Source organism: Anomalospiza imberbis, chromosome 23 (assembly GCF_031753505.1).
Source record: "Anomalospiza imberbis isolate Cuckoo-Finch-1a 21T00152 chromosome 23, ASM3175350v1, whole genome shotgun sequence".
NCBI classification, from domain to species: domain Eukaryota; kingdom Metazoa; phylum Chordata; class Aves; order Passeriformes; family Viduidae; genus Anomalospiza; species Anomalospiza imberbis.
Window position 1 is genome coordinate 7,930,863 of NC_089703.1, and position 14,416 is coordinate 7,945,278.

A 14,416-nucleotide genomic window follows, 5' to 3' on the forward strand; every position below is an offset into this window, starting at 1 on the left:
TCCAAAAGAGGAGATGGAGGGGGTCTGCTCCGTGCAACTGCACAAAGTGGATCAAGAGCTTTTGGGTGAGGAAGGGAGCTCAGTGAGCTGCGTTTAGATGTTGCTTTCTGAAGATGTTAGAGGTTTTATCCCCTGTGTATGTCAATCTGCTGTTGTACTTCACCAGTACAATAAAGTGCCTGACTTTGGATGCTGCTTGAGGAAATACAAAGAGGTACTAGAGAAAATTCCAAGTACAGAGGGGGCCCACAGCTCCTTTTTTATTATCTTTTTGGTTTTTTTAAAGTCAACTATTAAAATATACCCAAGACCCAGGATAAAAACCTCTTCATGGGAGGAAAAAGGTGTGCTGCTAAGTTCCTGGATACTTGAGGTGTATATTTTGATGGACCTCTTCTCTCAGGTGCTGGAGAGAGCTGGGTTAGTGTGAGGCACTACTGAAGTTGGCACAGTGTGTATTTTAAGGTGCAACTGTCCCTTGGCCTCTTTTTATGAGTTTATCTCCCAGGAGAGCAGGCAACTGATGATCCATTTCACACACCCCCTTCTCCCTTACCTGCTGATGTACTTTCATTGCCCACTGGAGTGCTGGAGCAGCTGCGGTCCATATTGGAAGATTCAGAGGAGATGCCCCCAGGGCTACAGCCAGTGTAATCCATGTACTCTTCTGTTTCAGTGTCCATCATGCCTGGGGGTCCCTGAAAGGAAGCTGGGGTTCCTGATGAGGCTGGGCTGGGTGCCATGCTGCCAACCTGGGGGAGATTTTCATTTCTGGGAGTGTGGCCAATAACCTGCAGCAGCAAAACAAGACGGGGACTTTCAAACCAAAAGCAAGATAGCAGGACCAAAACCCGTCTGCACGCTTATCTCCCTCTGCCACAGGTCATGAGGGATAGCTGGCACGTGCTTGTGAGCGGAACCCATGGCACTGGGTACTCCCACTGCCCAGTAGCACCCCCCAGTGCAGACACACATCCCTCAGAGTCGGGGTACAAGTGTCTTGGCACTGCATCAGCTCCGCAACCCAAGGGGCCAACGCTGCCTGTGGATCTACAGCTCCAGCAACAAGGAGTTACCTGAGTAGGAACACGATCAAAGTTCTTCCCCAGCATCCTCCTCATGTGCTTCCTGGCATGGGATGTCATTTGGTGCTTGAGCAGGAAGGAGAACTGGCAGCCCTCTCGGATGCAGTGGAAGTGGCTGTTCACCTGGTTGTATTTGCAGCCTGCAGACACAAAACCCACATTTGTGTTGCACATGAAGGTTCCGAGAGGGAGCAGGACCAGAGGGAAGATGATCGGGCAGAACATTATCAGTGGTCATGGGTTATTCAGGAACAGTCTTGAATGAGAAAAAACCCAAATTCACAATCTACTGCCTGCTGAGCAACTGCAAGAGAGGATTACAGTGTACAGAGATCTAAGACCTCAGCCTAGTCCCATCCCTCTTTGTGCCATTATAAAGGAAGGAACATTGCCATTACATCTAGTAGTGCCTAATGCTCTTCAGTCTTAGCTAGTGCCTTTTCTTTTACAAGAAGAACAAAACCAGGACATTTAGCTGTATCATAGAAGCTACAATCAAAATACACGCTCATAATTAGATTAGAAATGAAAAGTTCTTCTTTTTTGTTCTCGCCCTCTAACTGTGCTCTCAGAAAAGCAGTCTCATATCAAGTCTAGCTCTGTACAGTGTGTGCACTCTGGTCAGACAGGAATGAGCCAGGAAGTGTTTACTGCCACTCCAAAACTGTTGTGTAATAGGGGCAGCTACTGAACAACAAGCAATTCATATGGGTTCTGGCATACAGCACTTCACACGTTCTGCTCCTCCTGGCCACAGCCACGTGTGCCAGGCGTGCACCAACCATTAAAGGACAATCCCAGAGAGCTGATAAACAGTGGCTTGTCACAGTTCAAACACAGCTACACCAGTGATCAGGATCTGCTGTTTCCCGTCCTCCCTTGGCCATATGCACAGAGGTAGAGACCTACAGACAGGCTCACTTTTACTTATCTATCTACATCCATCCACCTTTACTTATATATCTATGTTTCACCTCTCTCTCCCCAGTCATAAACACGTACATAATTATACACACAGAAACATACATTGAAAATATCTATCCTGTGTGTTCAGAAACATTCACAGCCCTTAAAACAGGCCAGTGCTTTCTGCACCTGCTATCTATAACACACAACATAAACCCCGGGGATGTACACAGATGTAGAAATGAATCCACATGTTGGTAAAACCATACACACCTACACCATCCCACCAAGCTGCCTCTATCTATGCAGGCAAATGCAGGATGCTGCCTAATGTGTGTCTACTGCACAGCAGGGCCAGCCCACAAATGTACAGACTGCTGGATGCATGTAGCCAAGAACCCCATCCCTCCCAAACCAAATGCTGCTGACACATGCAAAGGCTGCAGCTGCCTCGCTGCCAAACAGCTCCTGACTCACCCAGCTCATGTGGAGCTGACAGCCAGTGTTTCATGTGCAGGCCAAGAGCGTGTTTGTTTAGGTCCCACTCTCCCCACCCCGCCCACCCTCCCCATCCCTGTGCTCTGGGACCGGGAACAAAGAGTGCTGCAGGACTGGAACGCTGTCACAAAGGGCAGGTGAGGGCTCGCCTGCTGCCAGGGCAGCCCTGCGGGCTGGTGCCACGTAGCACTGTCCTGCTTTGTCTAGCCCCTGCTATCACCTGAAACACCAAAAGGGGAGTAAATAACAGCAACTGCTAGCTCTACTGCCATGTGTAAACAGGACCTAGGTAGGCACTGGCTGTGATGTGTGGACATGTATTATCCTGGTTACCACAAACAAACTTCCATTGGGGTACAAATTCTTGATGTATTCAAAGCTGAAAAGTTTTGCTGTGGCTACTGTGGCTGTTTTCCTGCAGTGGGAAGGAACGGCACTCAGAGGTGTTATTGGGAACCTTGTTTGGTTCCAGCCTTTATTCCAGCCAGGAGTGATAGGGAAGATTGGGTTTGTGACACTGCCAAAGCACAATGAGAAGGTTTTAGTGAATCTCAGGCAGTTCAGGATACAGTTGTCTTTAGGAATTCCCATTCAGAGTCCTGGATTTCAGCTCCAGGTACCTCCACAGGAATCCATTCTATTTTTTGTTGTTGTGCATTTGTTTTACCAGCTTTACACTGGAGGCACTTGGTTTTGACAACTGCTGCAGTGCTGCTGATTGTTCTGGCAAGTGGGCCAGCCCCAGTCTGAGCCTGTGCCACATTCACGTGTTTCCTCAGGCCCTGCTCTGGGGGGGCTGCCATCAGAACACTGTATGCCCTGCTGCTCACAGGGGCTGTGGAGAATGGGTTTGGAGAGAAGAGAGTAGCTTATTACATGTCCTTGTCTATCTCTCTCTCTGACTATGTGCCATTTGACTTTCAATATGCTGCACCATCACTGGTTAAGAAAAAAAATCCTCCTAAGAGCACCTTTAAATTTCACCCAACATAAGCAGTAGGTCCAAAAGACTACAAAGTATAAAAAAACAAACAAACAAACAAAAAGGCTTTGACAATTAGATAAAAAGAAGAAAAAATAGGAAGCTTTATGTCCAGACAAATTCATATATACAATTCTGTATAGTATAGTTTCTATTCATTTACCTTGGGTCTGTTTGTGAAAACATGCTTCAACCAGACAGACCAGAAACTGCTTTATGTTTTGTTGCCTTTCTTGTTTAGTGATTTAATGACCAAATACCTCTTAAGCATAACTTGCAGGTTCTAACTTATGGCGTTCTTGGCCTGGACATGGGACACACCACATGAGAAATGGAGCAAAACTCACCTAGTCTGCCACATTCTTCCCGCTTGGTAAAATACTTGAAGCCATTGGCTGCCCTTCTCTCTGCCTTCTCATGCTTTTTCACGTGCCAGGGCAGCTTGGTGGTGATGTTAGTCACGAAGTAGCAGCCAGGACGCAGACAGTGGTAATGCCCTCGCATCCGGAATTCACAGTGCTGGAGGGGAGCACACAGGCATGCTGCTTTAGGCAGGTCTGAGACAAATGCACTCTCAACTGCCTGCTACTAATGGTGTCCCTTCTGATGTGTCAGAGGGGCCTGCACTGATATTCCAGATCTCATTTCATCTTCCACAACCCTGCCATGCACATTGCTCCCTCTCAAGTCTTTTTACACTGCTGTCGTGTACTCTGTAATACACTATTCTACGTTGAGATATCCCAAAGCTTACTCATGGCTTTCCCTGGATTTACCACAGATTCATCACAGATTTTTATTCTGTTTCATTTTCTGTCTCTCAGATTAGTCTCATTCCCTTGTCCACTTCACCTGAGTCAAAAAAACCCACAAAAGCATCACGATTTGCCATTTGATAAAAACCAAATGTTTTTCCAGACCATGTAATTATGACTTCCATGGTTCTGCAGTAATGCCAAGAAAGCCACACAGTCTCACTTTCTGCTGGAGAGTCAGTCTCCCTGATTCTTCATCTCCTTCTCCCCAGTCCTGCCAGAACACTGCTCTGGAATGGCTCTTACCTGGTTTGGACAGAGACACTGCAGGGAGTAGTAAGCAAACTGGTCTCGCACATTCACCAGATTATTGTTGGGGTTGATGTGGTCCAGGCAGTGGGATTCTGCTTTGCCAGAGGTTTTGCACACATACTTGCAGTTCCCAAAGAGACAGTGGAAGTGGAATTTGTTGGCGTACTTGCAGTCTGTTGCCAAGCAGGGATCGCTGGAATACATCCAAAACCCAATCATCACCTTCACTCATTTCACACGTTTGCTTCTTTGCCAAGATTTAATTCAAGGGGAGCCCAGCTGAAGCCTCTGTTCCAAACATGGCCCACAGATTTCCCATAGCCACCTTCCTCTTCAGGGAAATTGAGGCTGGCAACATTACTACAATTCCAGCCAACTACTACACTTTCTTGGTTAGGATTATTAGAACACAGCAATGCACAGTGGGTTCTGTAGTCCTTGAGGGCCACTTTCCCAGTTTAAAGTTCAAAGGAGACACAACTCTTGAGCATGGCCAATGCAGGGGCTTCCTCTGATCTGACAAAACCAGCACTGTCTCATCAGCTAATGGGTTTTGGTACCTTCCACCCCCCACTCAGTGCATGAATGTCTGGCCCAATAACCTTCATTGTCAAACATACTGCAAAGATAGCTGTATTTCTGCACAGCTCTCACAAGGGGAGGACAGAAGGAGGCAAATGGTAGCTAAAACTTACTTCTCCTGGAACTGAAGAAATCCAGGTTTGACCTGAGGCTTGGCATTCTCCAGGGAAGTCGTTGCCAAGGGTGAAGCTGCCAGGTTAGGCACTGATGCTGGGATCTGAGGCATCTGGGGTATGGTTGAAGCCAGCTGCTTCCAAGCAAGTAGTGTGGGAGCAGAGGGCATAGCAGCTGGGTTTGGAGTGGGCACGTCAAGGGCAGGAGCACTGGCCATGGTGGCAGAAGCAGCAGATGGTGATGAAGGGGCCAGTGAAGCCTTGTTCTCAGTAGCAGTTGAGAAGGGAGACTCAGAGTTGCTTTTCACAGTTCCACCTTCAGTTCGGAAGTGAAAACTGCAAAACATGATACTAATTCAGACATAAATTCTTGACCATTTCATGTAATTTGATTAAACACCAACAAGAATGTGTCAGGAGCCTGTAAACACATTGCTGTGGATAAGTCCTAAAAGGGGCTCTGCAGACTTTGAGGTAAGATTTAGGGCCATCCTAAATCATCTGTGAAGAGACGGGAAATCCTTAGGATGGGTAGAGACAGGTGCCAAACCATGTTAAAATTAGAGAAACCCCAGAATCACTGCAGTCACTGAGATCAGCTGGGGGGCAGCTTCCCAGGGCTCCTGGGAGAAGCCAGACATTTCCTACAGTGAACTGCAGGGAACCATCCAACAGGAGAGACCAAGCATGCTAGCAGATCTGCCTTAAAATTTGCAACATCTCCTTCCCTACAACCCCTTCAGACTCAGGCAAGTGAATGGCCACTGAAGGCCTTACTCATTCTTTACTTGGACATTCCATTGCCTTTAAAAGGAACCTGGGGGGTCTTGAGCTGTAGTGTGCATTGCAGAGCTTCCTCTGCCTCCTGCTCTCCCACTCACTTGGCGTGCTTGATGGCTCCATCCAGGGTGCTGAAGAGGGCTCCGCATTCCTCCACCACACAGTGGAAATGCACCTTATGGAGAAAGTCACACTGGGCATCACAGAAATCCTTGGTGCCAAACCTGGCCAAAACAGACAAGCAGACATCTTAGGGAAGGCCCCAGGAGAGAAGTGGAGTTGGAACAGACATTTTTTCCTGTATTTTTCAACTCTATTAGCATTCCCACAAACAACAGTAATTCTAGATCCAGAATCCACCCACCCCCTGCCCTGGATAGGAGGATATCTCTCAGATGGGAGAGATGAAGCATCACCTAAGCAGCAATTACAGCCTGGACTGCAGAAATTCTGCACAGCACCATCCCTGATGTACAGAACAACAATCCTGCCGTGCAAACCCCAGAGCAAAACCCACCACGTTATCCAAGATATGTTTTGTGTTATCTTGGACCAAATGGCCAAGAGGGCAAAACCAGCTCAGCGTGGTGTCACTGCTCACCCACTGCTGAGATCCTCTGGACTTAACAAGTGCAGCACAACTATGTGTGATTTCAGGGAACTCCAGAATCACAGGGAATCAAGAAAACAAGTAAGAAACACTGGCAGGAAGGATTTGAAACTTAACAAGGGAATCTTGCATAATTAAGGTACAACAAACTACAGTTGCTCTGATGAGCAGGAAAGCAAGAAACAAACAGCAGCCTGTATGGTCCCAGGAGGGACCTCTCACCAATGGGAGGGCAAAGGAAAGAGAAAAAACTTGTACTGGAAAAGGAAGGTCTGTGGATATACAACATGTGATGTCAGTTATGGCTTGCAGGGAGAAGAGGAAGGAAAGTAATTGTGGGGTAAGAGAGAAGAAACCACGTTATTGCAAACTAAAGGGGCTGTTTTATCAGAGAAAAGAACCTAGAAAGAAGGCCTCCCAGAAAAGAGGAGGTGATGAATCAAAAATGGCTGCATGATAAAATTTGCTTTCGATGAGAAAACTAAAGACAAAGCAGAAAATTTGGGATGTAGTGAAGACCTTCTAGAAGAGCAGATAAAGGGACTCATTCGAAAAATATAAAAATGCACAAATCAAGTCAGTCTGGATGATGTATGTCCTGAAGTGCAATGGAAATTAACTCCCAAACTGATTACATTACCATTTGCTGGTTTTTAAGCCATAGAGAAGTGGGAGGTACTACATAAGTGGGAAAAAAAAAAAAGAAATTAAACAGTCCAGGTACTGGTTCTTTGAGGGGAAAAAGAAAAGACAAGTCATCTTTGGCAATTATCATACCTCTGGCCTTAACTTCTTCTTCCAGTAAAGTAATGGAACAAATATTAAGAGGGAGGAGAAAATCATTAAACATCTAGAGGATAAAGGAACCATGAGCAATAAACAGCATCAGGATTATAAAGAATAAATCTTGCCAGACAAATTTAATTGCTTTTTTTGATAGAATTACAAAATTAGTGGACGAAGGGATGCAATATATTTGGATTTTAGTAAAGCATTTGATTCAGTCTTGCATATGCTTAGAATTAATTCCAATTGGCCTGGATGTAATGCCACCTCATGGCTTGAAACTGGCTGAGGGACTATAAACAAAGGCTGATGACAACCAGCACCACACTGAGCTGGGAGGAGGAGGCATCGTGTGAGTGCTGAGTGGAGGACTTGGGTTAGTCTGAGTTTATTTAACATCTTAATTAGCAATCTAGGAGTAAACAGCGTGTTTACGAAATTCACAAAGATACTAAACTGGGAGGAGGTGGCTATACCAGTGCAAGAGGAGAAAAAGAGCACAGAGAGGTTTGGCAAGACAAGGGGGAATGTTCAGAACAGGAGGATCGTGTTTGGAAACACACAACAAATACAGCTGGGCATGGGGGTGTTTTATACACTGGGGACTCACCAAACAACTTTTAAAGCAATTCTGTGTCACAGAGGATGATAACCATGGCACTGTACATTATTCTGTGTAGATACAAACAAATTCTGAGCTGCCTATTTGGGGGCAGGAAGCTTGTTCTGTCGGGAGGGGGGAATTCTGCACCATCCAGGGAACAACAGGAAAGCAACAGGACCCGCAGGCACAAGGGACTAATCCAGAGTCAGATTAAAGGAGGAAAGTGAGCCTGGTTAAATGGAATGCTGAAAGTCTGGGACTGTCTGAAGGGGCTGAACTCCAGCTGCAGAGAGGGATGATCTGCTGTGGTTCAAGGGATATCAACAGAGCTGCAACAAAACTACAAGAAGTGGCATTCAGGCAGCATACCATGGAAAAGGCTGTGACACTGAAAACTACTAGGTGGTAGAATAATGGTCCCAGAGACAAGAAAATAGCCACACTGCACGGCACTGTTACAACCACACCAGACAAAATGCAAATGGACTCCTGGGAAGGATCTCACACCAACCAGGGGCTGATGGACTAGAAGATTTTCTAGTGCTCTCCATTAAAGCCTTTGCTTTACAAAGTGTGCACTGGCATTTGTAGGCGACTCTCAGTGTCAGAGCACAAACCTATGAGTTTGCCTGGGCGTATCTGTGTGCCCTCAAAGCACGTGCCTGTCTGGGCATGTATATACTTGTATCTGTATGTGGGTGAGCTTTGTATCTGCTCCATTTTCTTTTTGAGTCTCCTTTCCTACAACAAAAGCAGAAGAAATCATCCCAGCTCCCATACCCTTTTCCTTATTCCCATGCCTCTAAATCCCCAAAACTTGTTTCCTTTCAGTTGAAATGCCCCAGGAAGCGTGTCAAGGCACCAATGGCCTATGTGCAGTAAGTGGCCGTGGTCTCACACAGCTCCAGTGCCAAGAGCTACACTGAGTCCCCTGGGCTCGCACTGCAGGGTCGTAAGGAGGAGCCTAAGGTGAAGTCCAGGATAACAGAACTACATGAAGATCTGTGCTTGTATCTGGTTCTCAAGACCCCTTTGCAAAATAATTCTATGTGGGCAGGTATTTTTTACCAGACGTTAACACCTGGTGCAGGTAGGTACAACCAAGGGCTAAATGTGCTCCAGGTGATCAGTGTCTGACAGAATTGGGCCTTTACATTCAACAGAACTCCGTGTTCAGGGTGAGCCAGTGAGTCAGACACTTTGCAAAGGAAGCACTTTCCCCTTTCCGCTATTCCCAGCTCCATGCTCTCCTTACCGGCGCAGGTACATCTTCCACGGCTCAGAGAGCTTCTCCTGGACAAGTGCCTTCACTGCCTTGCCCAAGTACTGGGTTGGCTCCCCAGCCCCAGCCTGGCTGCCTTCGCCTTCCGTCTTAATGTTCAGCAGGTTGCCAAGGCTGGCACTGGTCTTGGACATCTGGAACAGGAACACACACACTGCATCAAGCCCAGCACTCAGACACAGACACGGCTACCCTCAGGACTGTCCACAGAGAGCGGTGTCTTCAAAGATAAAAGAGAAGGCAAAAAGTCTGTGCAGGCTGCTCCAACTGCATCAGCAAAAGTTACTAACACCTCACTCTTCTGCATCTTCCACCCAACCATCATGAAGCACTCAGGTGCCCACTGAATATTTATTCACGGTTCTTGTTAAAGTAATGAGGCATCATGTCTGTTTTATCCATGAAGGAAGTGAGGTGAAGAGAGACATCCCCCATCTGACTATGGAAAAGGTGTGTGGGCTTCAACAGTAAAAGCCCTCTGTAGCTCCTACAAATTGCTGGTGGTAGAACTGGTAAACTCTAGTTTATTCAGTCATCTTATCCCAGCCACAAGGATGTCTCCTTTAAAGTGTCTATCAGGTATGTGTGAGGGGTAGAAGGATGAAAATCTCATTCAACTGGGGAAAAATTCTGTCTCAAGTTACTGGAAAATTCTTACTAACTTCAATAATAAAATCGTGTCACTTTACTGTGCTAAATGGACACATCCTCCACGAAGCAGGACTTGGTCTCACAATCTGCACTGTGTGAAAGGCTTCAAATAGAATCTACACAGAGAAGGTTTAGAGGTCCAGGTGTATAATGTGCAGGGTAGAAAAATGAAGTTACTCAAGCCTGCCTAGAGGGAACATTTTCTTTCAGAATAAATGCATGATTTCCCAGACTCTTTCTTTCTCTGTTGTGCTCTCAATTACCTCCAGTAACAACAGTGAATTTCACAGCCTGAATAAAATGCAGGATTGGGCCCAATACTTGCACTGGAAACTCCACCGACTCGAGGGTCTCAAAGCCCTTTATAAATATCAGTTAATTAAACCTGACAACCCCCTAAATAAACTGCAATAGGCTTCAGGAATCCTGGTTATTTGAGGCTCTCTTAATGCCCCCTGAAGGTAAAGCCCCTGCTGCTGTGTGGAGACTGCAACTCTTTATGGCTGGAGTCAGAAATTCAGATTGTGTGTTTCCACTGGTAATTCCATTTCTGTAAAGTTTTTTTCCTGTTCTTTTTCTAGAAAAACAATGAAGGATTTGATTCTGCAAGCTTTAGTCTTGGAATTGGCTCCCTCAATCACACACACGGTGGGTTCTACTCTTTGCTGGTTTATCTCATTGGTTAATCCCAGTCCTTGAACCTGACTCCTAGTTTGCACCTGTGCTACATTTGCTTTGCTGAACTTTAAGAACCTTATGTCAGACTGCACACTAAGAAATGCTCTTTTTCTAAACATATACTTATATCACATTATTATCCTGGAGATTTTCAAGGGAAGTCTCCACTGAAAGAGAATTTCCCTGATCTGGGACCTTCAGAATGACTCGTGACCCCAGAGAGCAGAGCTACTAAATACATTTGCTCACTAAAGAAAGACCTGCATATTTGGAAACACTAAAGGGACAATACAAAGAAACAAATAAGAAATTAAGTTTAAAAGAGAAAATCAAAACCCCAGTGTAACAGAAAGCCAATGGAGGAGAAAAGTGACATAAGGATAAATGCAGAAATTAAACAACACAGAAAAAAATAGTGATAAGAAAGAAAGAAAGGAGATGGGAGATTACCAGGTAAAGTCACTTTGCCCTCTCTTGAGGGTTATATGGCCTTGATGCATGCAACACCCAGAGCCAAGGGGATGACAATAGTTATGCCTATAAAACCTATCACATAGCAGAATATTAAAGCATGGCTCAAAGGGTGCCCTGATCTCTAGAGCAGTTGTAAACAGCCTCAGAATTAATCTTGGTACAGTAGAATTTATCATGTGAAAGAGAAATATACATTTGAGATGAGGTATAATTTAACGAAAAAGTAAGGAAAAAGAAACTGTGCATCATCTAAAATAAATATTCTAGGACACAGTAAAGGGGACTCTGTTAGACACCATTACTCACACCAGAAAGACAGAAATTGATGATTTTGGTTCAAAACTTCTAATTTTTTCTTCTCTTTCATAAAAACAGATTATTCTCTCCCTCCCCAAATGAAGGAAAATGTTAAGTAAGTAAACAAAATTAATAACTATAAAAGGGAAGTGAGAGAGAAGTTGCCAGGTTCTGAAAACAAAAACAAACAAACCCAAACCAAGCCAAAAACCCAAAACCCTCCCACAGAAAAGAGAAAAGAGAAAAGAGAAAAGAGAAAAGAGAAAAGAGAAAAGAGAAGAGAAGAGAAAAGAGAAGAAAAAAGAAAAAAAAGAAAAGAAAAAAAAGAAAAGAAAAGAAAAGAAAAGAAAAGAAAAGAAAAGAAAAGAAAAGAAAAGAAAAGAAAAGAAAAAAGAAAAGAAAAGAAAAGAAAAGAAAAAAGAAAAGAAAAGAAAAGAAAACCTTTTGGAGCCCTCCTCTGTCTAGAAAGGATGAGAAAAAAAAGGTGTCAGAGGCGGCAATATATTTCTTCAGCCAGTTCATTAAATTAATTCGTAAGCAGTGGCTCTGAAATTATACCCGATGAAAAATGGTCTCAAAATTTAAATGGTACAAACTCATCTTATTAGAGGCAAAACATTAAAAAACAAACGCATCTCTTCCCCCCCTTCCCCGCTATCGCAGCTTTAATTTCTCTTGGTGGGGGGAATGAAAGGCGTTTGATGGATGGCTCTTACCTTATTCATAAGCGAGGATAAAAGAGATGAATTTGCTGAGACTGTGTGGCCATTTGATTCATTACTGAAACACACAAACCAACAGGGTTTAGTTAAGATGTGCACAGGGACTGTGAGCGCTGAGATTAATCCTTCTCCCTTCAGGCTGCCTCGCTCCTCACCTACGACATCCAGGGGAAAAGAATGATGCCAACCCTCCCTTGGGCAGGCCAAACTCGCCTACTTGTGATAGCCGAGAGGGGCAGAAAGAGAGTCTCAGGTCTGCAAAATTTAGATATTTCAACTTCTAAATGGCCCGGACCTCTTCCCCATTTGTCCACTCCATCACATTTCATATGTTAGCTCATGATCTCCCCCAGGTTTTACCCTTTCATCCCCATTAGAATTTTCAGAAATATCACAAAAATACCACAAAAGCAGGGGGGATGTTGACAAAGTCTCTGCTGCCAGGGACAGGGATGCCCTGGGCAGTAAGGAAGGCAAGGCACAATCCTGCACTGAAAGGCAGCCTTAGGATCTCTGCAGTTGGCTCCAAGTGCTGGACTCCCAAAGGGAGGCTTGTTTAAATAAGGTATGGACAGGAATGGATACAAAGGTCAAAGTGGAGCTCACTTATCCCCAGGATCAGTTCCTCTGCTCTTTTTCCACACAGCACAGTCCTCAAACACTCCTGTTCTCATCAGAGATGCTGGGCAGGTGGGACACATGCTTTGAGATGGGTACGTTCACATCTGCACGACCATCACCATAACTGCAGAGCAGCCTACGCCAGACCCAGAGCAGAGTGAGCCTGACACACAGCGTTGTGTGTCCAGATTCTCTGGAATGTGCTTCCCTTAGCCCTGATTCAACAGACTACAGCAGTGCAAATGCTGCTGCTAAGAGTGTATTGAGGTGTGGCAGTGGAGCGGTTTCAGTCAGCAACTGACAAGAGGACTAAGTGAAAACAGCTTTGCCAGTGGCTCGATTTTCAGAAGGGAGCAGAAGAAGTGAAGCTCTTGTTGAAGAGTCAGCAGGTGCCTGTGAGCCCAAAAAAACACCTGGAGAATAGGGAGCCGAGTGAGCCTGCCTGCCATCAGTTTTGGGGTGTTCAACTCAACCATTGTAAAGCCGCCTTTCACCAACATGCTGTGTCCTCTTGAATTACAGGTACGGAAACTTCCCAAAGCCTGATGCTGGGAAGTGTTGGGTGCTCCTGCCTGCCCACTTCTCTCACCCGTGGTCCTTGACACTCAGGTCCAAGCTGTGCTCCTGCAAGGGGTCCTGACTGGGGGCAGATGTGGGTCCCATGGCCTCTGCAGGTTCCTGCTTCACCTGGACTGGATTGAACCGTCCGGGAGGTGCTGGTTGTCCATTACCTGCTCAAGAAATACAGTGAAATTAAGTGCAAAAAAATAACTTAAAAGCATAGGTCTAAAATGAGGTTACAACAGCAAGTAAGTAAGTTAAATCATTGGCATCAGTGCCTAAGTGGAAAAAGCAAAGAAAAAGTGTGTGGGGGAGGGAAGTACTGGGATTGCTGGTCAGCGTTTATTGCCAAGTTGACATGATGGGTTCTGACGTCCACTCCAGCGTGGAAATTCTTCAAGTGATAATTATTGCAAAATTATGTCAAAGTTGTCCAGGCTACGGGCCCTTTAAAGGAGAAGGGCGGAAGGAGCGTGGGGGAGACCTGATTCTCTGCACAAACTGTCATAACTAATTTGCGGGGCTGCCTCTTAAGCGTTTATTAAAGACTCTGTTAATGCTGAGGCAATGTGGCAGCTTTCGACTGCTAGTCAAGCCCCCTTGCTCGTCCCCAGTCCCAGCGTTGCCGTAGCGACAGCGCCGGCCCGGCAGTGCGCCTGCCCGCCGAGCATCTGCCCCGCCGGGCCGAGCCAAGGCGACAGCCACGGGACCGGCGACCGCCCTCTCCGTGTCCCCGCAACAACGGGGAGCGCTTCTTTCTCGGGAGGAGGTTTAGTGCCGAGCCCATGGAAGAATTCCAATTAAAGGAGAGGAAAAGAGGAAGGTGGGCGGGGGACGACGAAAGAGAACGAATTGAAGCAAAAAAATCAGGAAAAACAGCAAAGAAAAAAGGAGGGAAAAAAGTTGCTGACAGAAACATGTCTGCAGAGCTTTTTTCCACAATCCCCAAGTGACTAAAATATTAATTTACCCTCCGGCAGTACAGCTGACGGCGAGCTGCTTTTCAGACAGCAAGTGGCATTTTATTAAAAAATAAAGGAAAACAGTTCCCTCAATGACCTTTCTCTGCTTTAGGAAACAATTTTTCAAACAATAATTTCAAAAGTATGTGAAGGTT

At 45.6% G+C, this 14,416-nt stretch overlaps 1 protein-coding gene across 33 annotated transcripts in view; it reads right to left on the minus strand.

Moving 5' to 3' along the window:
* CASZ1 (castor zinc finger 1) overlaps positions 1 to 14,416 on the minus strand; it is a 273,107-nt gene that overhangs the window by 6,285 nt on the left and 252,406 nt on the right. For all 33 annotated transcript variants that reach the window (XM_068171699.1, XM_068171689.1, XM_068171695.1 and 30 more), the window contains 9 exons: positions 13,328 to 13,469; positions 12,112 to 12,175; positions 9,269 to 9,429; positions 6,115 to 6,237; positions 5,234 to 5,569; positions 4,533 to 4,731; positions 3,819 to 3,990; positions 1,077 to 1,225; positions 557 to 791 (listed from right to left, as the gene is read on the minus strand). In XM_068171699.1, the coding sequence (XP_068027800.1) occupies positions 557 to 791; positions 1,077 to 1,225; positions 3,819 to 3,990; positions 4,533 to 4,731; positions 5,234 to 5,569; positions 6,115 to 6,237; positions 9,269 to 9,429; positions 12,112 to 12,175; positions 13,328 to 13,469 (1,581 nt within the window). The remainder of the gene's footprint in view (positions 1 to 556; positions 792 to 1,076; positions 1,226 to 3,818; positions 3,991 to 4,532; positions 4,732 to 5,233; positions 5,570 to 6,114; positions 6,238 to 9,268; positions 9,430 to 12,111; positions 12,176 to 13,327; positions 13,470 to 14,416) is intronic.